Genomic DNA, 12,300 nt, shown 5'->3' on the forward strand with positions numbered 1-12,300 from the left:
CAAATAATACACATATATTCTCACACACTAGTTGGTAACCTTGGAATTCACAAGCTAATAGAGTGCCCCCTCTCCACTACATGTTTCCTTTATTCTATCTTACTTTTTTCTTCTCTCTTTCCCAGAAATAGACTTGTGACAATTCTTGGTGATTCTGGTAACCTAAGTATGAAGCTGAGCTTTCCTATCTCCTGCAGGACCTCTTTCTGCACTTCTGATTGCAATTTTTTCCACCTTTGTATTTGTAGGCACCCTTTCAGTGTATCATTTCTGGCAGCAGGTTATTTATAAACCCAGGAAGCAGAACCCTTCCCAGGAAGAGGAATGGTCTCTTGAAATGTGTGTCTGTTTATTTAGTTCTTAGAACATGCAACAGGGTGTAATTACATCAAGCCATATCTATTAGCTAGAGTCTTTTGTGGACCATCCTGATGCCATCCAATAGCATCTTACGTCTCTTGATCTAAGGGATTTACTGATCAGTGGTGATTCTGTTAAACTTGGTTAATTCTGTACTTTCTTTAGTCCTTCTCCTCAAGGGAAGAAGTTATATTACTTTAAAGGTTTATATATATATAAAAACAAATCCCATTTTAGAGGAGAAAGGGGGGACAAAGTCAGAAGCATCCTCCAGAACAGTGGAAAGGCTGAAATATTTCTAGCTGAAATACCTTTATAACTTAATTCAGGTAAAATAGCACTTGATTGGGAAGTACTTCATATTTGTCTGATGTTAGTTGTATACAGTTAGTTATGTTAGTTATGTATGGTTGATTTTAGTAGGTATTTTAATAGCGTGATTGATTTTCATGATCTAGAGTGAATGTCTTCGTATCTGAGTGCATTGTGTTATATTTCATGAGAACTTGTACTGTGATTAAAATATGTGAGTCAAAGGATACTACTTATGGGTAGAGGTAATTAACTGGCATTATGAATATGATATGAATATGCATTGGATTCATGATTCCTTAATTTTTTTGTAATAGATTCTGTCTACAAGAAAAGCTTCCATTACTTATTATTTTCTGCCTGGCATAAGAAGGGGAAAATGAATGTGAAGAGGTTGAATTGTTTGATACAGCTGGGTAGAACCCAATAAATTACCCTGTTCTGTATTAAGTACTTTATGGGGATCACAAGGACATGAGTATTGATGTATTTGAACTAAGCAGTAGTGGAAAATCATGAAAATGCTACTGCAAATCAGTTCTAGATCTGGAAAATAATGATAGCATGCAATAGAGGGATTGTATAACCTACCCTTTCACCAATTTCTTCCAGCTTCTCCCCTCAAACTTTTTCATCCAGCAATTATAAGCATGGCTGTGACATAACCACATGCAATTGTCCAATTTGAGCACTGATACTTATTGGATAAATGAGTTTTGAAAGGAGTTTCTCATGCTAAATTTGTTGGGTTTCTTTTTTCTGAAAACAAAATCAAAAGGGCAAGCATATGCTCTCCAGGAGAATTCTAGCTGGCAAATCCACGGGCGTTAGTTTCCGCTGTGCTGATTCAATTCAGGTAGCATGACACAGCAGAGCAAAAAGAGCAAGCAGAAGTAACAATTTTGCAAGTCAGAGAAAAATATAAATGTAACTAAATTAGGATATTAGTATAGGTGATATGCCACTCGGTTGAATAAGGATTCAAAACAGAGAATACTGTAATTAGAGCTGAATTATTCCAGGTTCTCAGTCCTGTCTTCAGCCACTGGCACAGGCTGCAACTATTTTCAATTATGTTTCCTTTAGAAAGAGGTTCTTTAACTACATAGGGCCAGATTCTGCCCCTTTACTCTGCATGAATAATGTCCTATTGCACAAATAGTAGCTTTGATTTCAGTGTGGCTGCTCGTGGAATAAGGTGCTGCTGAGCTTGAGTGACTCTAGCAGAATGTAGTGTAATAATTAAACGGGGTTTAATTATCAAATTGCCATAGTGACATTTTGATATTCCATTTTGTTGTTGTTGAGGGGAGTAGCTTTTCATTTCTAAGTAGTTGTCTTTATCTGCTAGAATTCATCATAGCTATCATTAGCATTAACTATCCACCTGCTTTTTCTAACCAGGTATTAAAGTGAGCTTTAGAACCAGGGAACCTGATGGTCTGATTCTTTTCTCTGTGTCACCTGGGAATCAAGAGGAATACATTGCTCTTCAGTTACAGAGTGGACGTCCTTACTTTCTTTTTGATCCACAGGTACGGTAAAGAGAAAGATCAAATGAAATATAGCTTTATTACAGATCCCCAAGGCATATTGTACGCTTAATGGTATAAGATGATGGGGGTGCTTGCTTTTTCCATTTTTTTCATATTGATCCTGGTTAATGGGTTCTTCAATACCCTAGATAATTGGTGATCCTTAGAAAAGAAGCATTGATTCCCCCCCAGGCTTTTGTAACATTTAGTTATGTTTGCAAGTGTTAACATTTTTAAATTAGAGTTGCATTACAATTTTTTAAAAACTATTGTTCTTACCATTACCACTGAGTTAACAATCGTTAGTACCATCTTAAAATTCATTTTAAATACTAAGACAACAGTTATGGATATGTCTCTTTTTGATTATTAAATGAAGATAGCATACTTTTCTAGTAAATATTTTTCAGCATCCCATTTGATTGGACACCCATTGAAGTCCATGAGAGTTTTCCCATTAACTTCAGTGGAAACACAGTTGAGCCCTAACTTTAAATTGGTGCCGAGAATATGTAATATATCCTTTTAAATACTGTTATTAACACTTTTATTTTGTAAAATAGGTATAATTTAAAAATACAACTCTGTGGCCATAGCATCATACAGACAAATCCACTCTGATTGATTTAAGTTATGCAATGTGTGCATTAGGCGACTGCATTAGTTCACTACTTTTAAAAGAACTTAGAATGAAATTCTGTCCCTTTGACGTAAATGGGAATTTTTTCAGTGGCTTCAGTGGGGCCAGGATTGCGCTCTGAGGTCTGATCCAAAGCCCATTGAAGTCAGTGGAAAGCCTCCCATTACCTTCATTAGGCTTTGAATGAGGCTCATAGTGCTGTGACTTTCTTATATATTTTGATTATAATAGTGGCCAAGGTCTTAATCAGAATTGGGGACTCTTTGTGATGGGTACAGTACTCTTTCTGATGGATGGTATGGGTGATATAGATAAATGGAGAGCCCCTACTCTAGGGATTTAGCCTAACATACTTCAACAGAGAAACCACACACATTTTTTGGCAACCGGGAGCTGTTAACAATTCAGGCCTGGCAAATGGTTCAAGAAATTAATTCAGATATGATCCCTACAAAGCGTTTGATTTTACAAATGTGAAATGCCTTGTTTTACATAAGAATATTTAAATATGGTCATAGTATCATTCTGCGACTCTGGTAAAAATGTGTTACAGAAGCGTTTTGTGGAATGTATTTTGAATCCAGAGAATAGTTTCCTCCAAAATTAAGCACAGGTTGGCACATGAGGTTGTGTGGTCCCAGCTTGAACTAGTTACAAATAAAATGTGGTTTCTGATGTATAAAACTATTAATGTTTCGATTGTTGCCAAACATAATATGAAGAACCACTTATTCAGACACCTGATCTTTAGAATGCAGCATCGTTTGTAACAATTTTAACGCCAACTAAGTACACTTTGATGAGACAGCATTTAATAAAATGCTCATTAATTTCATCATTAGCAAGGGTATGCTAAGAAGTAAGCCAGTTTCTTATGTCACGCCCAATTAGCATCCCATGCTAGTAATCCCATTAGTATTGTTGAATTCACTAATGGAAAAACTAATGGGCATGCTACCAGGGCACATTAATTGGGCATGACACCAGTTCTGGTTTTAATTATTAAACTATGATAATGAAATGTGTGTTTGTAAAATATTAAAATGTTGAAATAAGGTAGAAGACAATAAAAATAGTATATGAAAAAATGCCTGGGTGCATGTAAGTGCATGTGGGTTTGTGTTATCATTGTGGGACAGTGAACTGATACACAAACCAAGCCTGCATACCTAGGATGCAGGTACCTTTAAGAAAGGCACATGCATCTATGTGGAAAACATACTACACATGCTCATGGGAAATTACTCCCTTTTTATAATCTTAAATACATCATACATATTCTCATGCATGGTATGCTCAGTGACAGCATCCAATTAAAAACATACTGAAGAAACGTTTTACATTAAGTATCTGTATGCTGGCCAGCAACACTCAGAGAAAGTTTGAAAGGAATGGAGCTTTATTCCTTTAGGCTAATGCAGCTTTAAAGGTTGTGATAGTAGTGTTCAACAGAATCACATTAGTATTTTTCGCATTAGTACACTACCTTTTTTTCCATCAGTATAATATTAAGATCACTGAAAGGGAGAGAAGTTGAGAACAAAGGTGTCAACAAAAATTACAGATCTATCTTTTTCATTTACTGCCGGACAGTGGCAAATGAGCTACTACTTTCAGAGATGCCAGTAACTATTGCTAAAACAAAACAAGAGTTTATTTGCAAGTTTGGAAAATAGTTTTATGAAATCTGTCCTCAGAGTAACAATTTGTAAAGGTAATTTTACTTTATTAATATCTACTATCTAAGCAAAGTAGCATTTTTGCAGTTAAATAATTGCCTGGGAAGTTTTACTTACTGTACAGATGAGTATCCATAAGTCTCAGCTGCTTCTTGTTCAGAGGGACTGATTTCACCTAGTTGTTAGGAAATTGCAATACAGGGCGACAACCTTCAAACACTTACGCTTAACTTTACCACTGTGAATGGTCCCTATTTCTGGTACAACATAGGATTTTGCAGGATTTGGCCTAATTGTAGCCAGTTTTAAACCAAATTATAGAAACCACTGTACACTTATATTTGCAATCTTAGGCTAAATTAGAATATGAATTTAACGTGCTTTCAGCTCCATCTGTAGAAGAGATATACAGTTTATAATAATCTTTCACATCTCTACCTATCATTTAGTTTATCCAATTGAATAGGGTTGCTCCAATATTAACAAGTATGGGGGGGGGAGAAAAAAATACAAGAAAGCTCTTCTTTAATAAAGTTTTTCTGTAGTTGGCATATTAGCATTTTGTAGGCAGATAGACAATGAATACTAGATTAGACCATTGCTCTATCTATCCTGGTATCTTGCTGCCAACAGTGGCAATGCATCAAATACATATTCAGAGATCTTCTTTCCTCATTTTTATCTTGATTAGTGATGGCATTTTATTTATTTCTTAGGAGCATGGAAATGTCCTTTTTGGAAAGGTTGAACACACATTGTGGTCTAGTTGTTAGAACAGGGGGATTGGGAGTCAGAACTCCTGGATTCTGTTCTTGGATTTGCCACTATCTTGCATTTGCCTCTCCATCTTTCTGTGCCTTTGGGCAAGTTATATTATTACTATTATTATTTGTATTCTGATAGCACCCAAAATGTAGTAGACATTGACCACACATACAATAAGATACAATCTTGCCCAAAGAGCTTACAACCTAATAAGACAAGCAATATATGAAGAGTGGAGGAAATAGATACAATCAAAATGTACACAATTTTTATATCTGCATTAATTAAAGTGGAAAATGTATGGCTAAGTACGTTTTGGTGGTTAAAATCTCAACAAATAAAAGTGTGATTTAAAAAAATCAACTATGACCAACTATCCTCATCCTATCCATTATTAATTGGCTTACTTCTTATTTCTTAGCCTCACTTTTTCCCATTTTTAAAATGGGGGTAATTATTTTTAGCTCACAGTGGGGTTGTGAATCTTTAATTAAATAGTTACGGCACTTTGAGATCTCTAGACAAAAAGTGCCATAGAGAGAGAATATCATTAATCGTTGCTTCAGGTGTTTGTACGAAAGATAATACATTAGCAAAACACTTCTCTTTCTTTAGCATAAGGGGTGCATAAGAATTGTGATAATAATTAGAGAGCACAGTAATTCATTGTCAAGCATTCATGGTATTTCATTGTCAAGCTTGCCTCATAGCAAACATTTATTTTTTGCTCTTCCCCCTAATCACCTGAGATCTATTAACAAGAAGCTTATGTCCTGTGTTTGAGATTTGAGGTGGAAACTAGCATTAAAACAAGAGTCTACTCTTTGCCATTAAGGCCAGCATCTCTCTAATGTAAATTGGAATCACCAGTGAGAGCTACTTCACTTGCTAATTAGAATGTGACTTCTTGATTTTAAAAATAAAAGCTAATGATTTGTTCAAATGTTCCATTCTCCAAGAGTGATACATTAAGCTGGCTTCTTTTAGTGTTATAGGCAGTGCATTGCCCAAGTACAGCGTTTTGCTTTTAAGAACAAAAGGTGAAATCGTGGTCCCAATGAAGTCGCTGGCAAAGCTCCCACTGACTTCATTGATGTGATTCCACTCAAAGTATTTTAAAGTTTTACTGAAACAGTAACAACGAAGGTTCAGTATATAGTTCTGTAGCCTTAAAATTCTGTCTGTTCTGCAGGGATATCCTACCCTGAAGGGTGAATTCTATTGAATAATATTGAATTCCTTGGAAAAAGGCACTTTATCCCTGCAAGTCAGGTGTAATTTAATGCTCTGGGATTGTATTTATTAAGGATTACTGGGAGATTTAAACACCAATCAGACATCAATCCCTAGGAATTGCCCTATGACACCATCACTTTTCCTACAGTATTATGAGAGAAACATCTGTTTAAAAAAATGAATAATTCATTTTGACGTGCTGTCTGCATCAGTTATTTTCCTTTTACCTGGTGTATTTAGAAAAGTTTTTTACTAGACGTTAGCCATTGAGGTCTCCGAGTGTGTCTCACTTATCTTATCATTTACAATTTTGTATGTCTAAAATAATTTTAATATAACTGGGAAAGAGTCATGATTAGATTAGCATTTGTTTTGCATTCATCTCTTACATATGAATGGCATCTTAAAACCATCCCCCTCTGATTTTTTTCTGCTGAATTTTTTATATGACTTTTCTCTTCTCCAAAAAAACTGGACTGACTGTCCTTAAGATTGAAGTATTCTCCTTATCCACAGAATGGGGTGAACAATGGCAGGGCAAGAGTCCCAATACTGCCCTATAAGTATTCCTGACCTTCACTTAGAGAGACTACCTAGAGACAGAAACTGCCAAACAACAATCCCAATTAGTGTTAAATGTGATGGTGGCTCCTGTACACGAGAGACTCATTTCACACACTGCAGGCTGAGTAACAGTCATCCAATAACTGTCTGTTGAAATATTACAGAATTTCACTTTATCCCCTACCCCCTCACTGAAATCAGTGGAGCTGCAGAGGGTGTAAGTCAGAAAAGAATTTAGGCTCTAACTCATAGTAGCAATTAAACTGGATCCCTAGTCCTACGCAAACTTTTGAGTAGGCTACTTTACCAAGGATTGGGATTACAAAGAGATAAGTAAAGCTTGCTCAGTGTAAACCATTATTCACTATTTTAGCATAAATTTAAATAGAGAGGGGAACATCACAGGTACCTTCTATTAATATTTTAAATATTTCTTGAAAGGGATCTGCAGTGGCAGTTACTCCAACAAATGATGGTGGAAGACAATACAATGATAACGTTTGGCACCATATAATTGCTACAAGAAATCAGGCTTTGGGAAAAATCACTGTGGATAGTCAGTACACAGGTAATTAACCCATTCCTTCACTTTATATCATTATCATCAGGATATTACTCGCTTTCACTTTCACTATTTACCCTCTTTTGTGTGTCGAAAATATTTGCACAAATTTTCATGACAAAATTGGTCACAGTACATTGTACAGTTCTTGCCATCCAAAATAAAGTCTTTCTGCAATAGCTATAGTCTGTAAATCATTGGCAATTTTAATACTAGACTTGAGGATTTTTGCCTCTTTTTATACTTCTTGATGATATGCTGCTATTACGTTATTCTATTGTAAAATGCCTTTGTAAAGCATCCTCAGGCTTGTGTAAAAGGGCATAATATAAGCATGCATAGTACTATATTTGAATCCTGGATCTAATATGTGATACAGCATCACTATTAAATTACAGATTTATTGAAAACTTTGCATAGAAAAATAACACCCTTTCTTTTTTTAGGTTTTTCCTCAGCTGCAAGCGGTAGTACCATTATTGGGGAAAACACAGGTGTTTTTGTTGGAGGACTTCCACAGGATTATACTATCCTAAGAAAGGACATGAGTGAGTATAGTTGTGTTTATTCATGTGATGTATCTGAAATCCACTACAGTGGGGTTGACTTACCTACCTTTGCAACACTGAGGGCTGCATTGATAATTTGCCAGGAACCCGAGGGCAGCACTTAATTTCCATAATTATTTAGATAATTGTTTAATCAAAAATACATTCTCACAAATTTTCTTGTATTTTCATCTTCAATTATAGAAATTGCTTTTTGGCTGAGTTCACTAGCAATATAAGCAACATTACTTCACGCATATGTTGACTTATATAGGATACATACATTTAAGTTAGTAACATATACATAAAGCATGTGAGCACATTTCATAATTTATGTATCATAAGGATTCCAAAGTACTTTTCATAACTATAAATATATATTGTGTGGGAGAGACCTCAGTGTTGATGCAAAAACAATATTAATAAAAATTTAGTTATAATAATTTTGTCATTACAAAATTCTTTGTGCCTTTACTGAATATTAATAGCATGCTATAGCAAGGATGCTTAGAAATTGGACAATACACATGTTTAGCTAATTATGTTAAAAACTGTTAAAGCTAATAGAAGAAATTCCAGATGTTTTCTACTTCTGTGTCCCAAGCACAAGCAAACATCAAGCAGACTTACCACATAAACATTTTTAGGAAGAAACCTGACTGTGACAGGAATGCAGGTTTGTGTTATCAGAGCAATAAATCTAGAGGTAAAGTGGGGCTATACCATCTCCCTTCCCCATTTCTTTTCAAAGGAAAACCTGAGTTTAAAGCCACACAAACATTGTCTGGGAGCATAAAGTAGTAAAATCTCATTCCGTGGGCAAGTTAGTGACAGAAAGGTAAGAAAAGTGTCATTTGATTCAGAAAAATCTACAGAATCATAATTTCAGTGGTGTTGCCCTCTGTGGTATGGCAAGAGGGGCCTTGCTGTCTCTGGTTCCCAGCTCCAGGTCCTTCAGAAAAGGGTCAAGTTGGGTATAATTGAAAAGCTCTTTCTAAGAACTCCTAAAAAACAGGCATGTTTGGACTTTTGGAAAACAGATTTTTGTTTTCCATCAAACTCTATTAAACTGAAAATATCTCAGAAAATGAACTGAAGAAAAAAAAATTTTTTAAGTTAGTTTTAACTCTGTCTTGATCTTTCTGGCCACAAGAACAAAGACAATTAAAGAAGTGTTGTATATTCATTAAACAAAGTGCATATTCAGGAGCTGAAAGTGTCACCTAAGCCATGGCCCAGGGCATGGAGCTAATGAAAGAGGGACAGCAACCAACTTGAATCTAAAGAAGCATGGAAGAGGTATGTTTTCTCACAATTTAATGAAAAGGAGAAGGGTGTATATAAGACAGAAGTGAGCTCCCCACTCTCACCCCCTGCTACTCTGCTTAGGCAGCAAGCACTATGTAACTCATTCTGTCCATCTCTACAAGCAAGCTGCCAAAGACAGAAAAGAAAAACAGAGAAGACTCAAGAAGAAACCAACCAAAGGAAACCTCTCCAAGACTTCAACATGGATTGATGAGAGAAAGTTAGCTAAAACATTGCCAAGGGACTAGATTTAAAACTTTTGGAATGATTTTGTTGGAATATTGAAATGCTGTTGTAACTTAAAAGACTAACAGTTTCTCCTGTTAATCACCAAATGGTTAGTCCATGAGGAGACAGGCTAAACATTGGGAAACAGAAAATAGTGGTATTTAATTGGATTTAAAATTCTTAGTATTGGTTAATTGGCCTGTCTCAAGACAGCTCCTTAAATGGCTTCCTATAAGTAACTGATATAAATATTTCTTTGGTTTCATAGGATGTAGTTAAGATTGCTTACTTGGCCAGCTATATACTGACTGGTTATTTATTAATAACCAACAGGTCCACCTGCTCTGATACAAAATTATTTTGCCCATATATAAACATTCTTCGTTATCTTAAAGACAGAGTAAAGAATGGATTCACAATAATTTGGGAAAACAATATACTTTGGTATTAACTAACAAAGAGGAAAGCACACCTCAGGTGTGTGTTCTTAGGGATGTAATCTCTGTTAAAACTCTCCATAGAGAGACATACAGAATAGACTGTAGCAGAAGTAACCAGTTTAACATTTGTGTTAGGTCGTTGGTGGTGTTTGATGTTTTCTTTACCTTTCTTTAACAATAAAAGAGCTGTGGTTAATAACTGTGATTATTTTGGTTGGTCTTTAGCTTCTGTGTGAGCCAAGCTTCTGTATTGGCAGTAAGAGAAACATTTGGTAAGAGCTGGCCTATCATGTCTTGGTTCTCTAAACTAAATATTTTTCGTAATTTTTCATTCAAAATTACTTGGCGTCCAACAATTTAAAACTACACCTTTCATTCCCACAAATTGACTCACCCAAGAACTTAACTACAAAACATCAAGGGTGAAATGCAACAACAATTTAGCTTAGCAGCACTGCATGCCTGTATAGGACAGAAAGGTGCTTTGTCCAGTTGAAACAGTAGAGGAATGTAGACTGCTACCCAAACTCAAATGTAATGGATAGTTATATTTAACCAGGACACTGGACATAACACCCTACTTGTGCAAAATTGCCATGGCTTCTTGAATGTCTACAAGTAAGTGAGACTTTTTCACATCTCATCCAAAATAAAGTAACTTTAGCAGTAGGGTGACTCCTAACACAATGCTCAGTAATTAGTCCAGTACTGGAGCGTAGGAAACAATGCTACACTACAGTGTTTTCACCAGCTTTAGTTGCTATCTATCTATCTAGATAATTTAGGTACTTGTATGGCTCCCATTATTGTAGTATCTAAGTTCCTCACAATTTTGCTGTATTTATCCTTAAAACACTGCTGTGTAGGGAGTTGGGAAGTACTGTCATGCGCATTTTACAGGTGGAGAACTGAGAAACTAAAAGACTTCAGGGTACTGAAGCCAGATATCCCGGGTCCCAGTCTGGTGCCACTGGACCATACTATTTCTCTTAATTGCTTATGTACTTGAATTTTTATTGCCTACTTCATACACCTGCATACAATGCGCATTATACTATGAGCAATGGAACACAATGAAGTGGGTAAATGGGTTACTTATGATCTGTTTAGATAAGGATCTGGGTATATTTCACCCATGCAGACCGCAGTTTGGACTTCTATTGTAATATTTTGCACTTTCCTCACATGGCTGTGTCCACATGCAAGGAGAATGCAGATTACACACACTGCAATTTTACCACTGTTTAAAACCCTCCATATTCTTAGAGTCTAAGAAGTGACTATGTAAAAATGACAGGTTTCAGAGTAACAGCCGTGTTAGTCTGTCTTTGCGAAAAGAAAAGGAGTACTTGTGGCACCTTAGAGACTAACCAATTTATCTGAGCATACTGTAGCTCACGAAAGCTCATGCTCAAATAAATTGGTTAGTCTCTAAGGTGCCACAAGTACTCCTTTTCTTTATGTAAAAATGGTATTCTGGGACATATTTGTTGTGTCTCAGTGACTCCGTATCATGTTTGCTCAGTCTACAAGTAAAAGGATGTTTTTCCTGACTGACAGCACTGGGATCTGAAAGTCAAACAGTGTTTTTGAGTTTATAGCACCATCAGTAATAAAGACTTAGAACTTAGTTGACAACTTGCTTTCATGATTTGCTGCCTGGAGTAGACTCCAGCTCACTCTCTTGTCATTGTGTTAACTCTGCAGGGTTTACAAGAATCAAAAGTAGCACAAACTTACTTTTGTCATTAAACATCCAGTTATAACACAGAGGGGCAAATTCTGTCCCTTCCTGAGTAGCTGCAGAGGGCTCTTTGGCAGTGCAGCCAATGTAGCTATGCTACTTAATATGAGGCTGGATATCAGGGAGCACACAAGAGGGTGGCACCCCTCCACATTGTGGAGTCTTGTTCCATACGTGTTTCCCAGCAATGCAGCACACAGGGAATGGGGGTGGGGAATCCATGAGTGCATGTAGGTATTACATAAAGTGCCCTGATCTGGTAGGTTAGGTAAAAAACAAAACCACGAAACCAACAAAAAACTCAGCAAGTCCATGGGATTAGTAAACCAAGAAGCTTCCACTTTCTGTGTCTTTATTTCAGTTCACCAAAAACAGAAAA

General features: G+C 36.2%; 1 protein-coding gene across 1 annotated transcript in view; it reads left to right on the top strand.

Moving 5' to 3' along the window:
• The window catches only part of USH2A (usherin), a 580,026-nt gene that overhangs the window by 202,004 nt on the left and 365,722 nt on the right, over positions 1 to 12,300 (top strand). The window contains exons 21-23 of the mRNA XM_048843172.2: positions 2,077 to 2,207; positions 7,533 to 7,659; positions 8,100 to 8,201. Coding sequence (XP_048699129.2) covers positions 2,077 to 2,207; positions 7,533 to 7,659; positions 8,100 to 8,201 — 360 coding nt within the window. The remainder of the gene's footprint in view (positions 1 to 2,076; positions 2,208 to 7,532; positions 7,660 to 8,099; positions 8,202 to 12,300) is intronic.

Source organism: Caretta caretta, chromosome 3, assembly GCF_965140235.1.
Source record: "Caretta caretta isolate rCarCar2 chromosome 3, rCarCar1.hap1, whole genome shotgun sequence".
Lineage (NCBI taxonomy): Eukaryota > Metazoa > Chordata > Testudines > Cheloniidae > Caretta > Caretta caretta.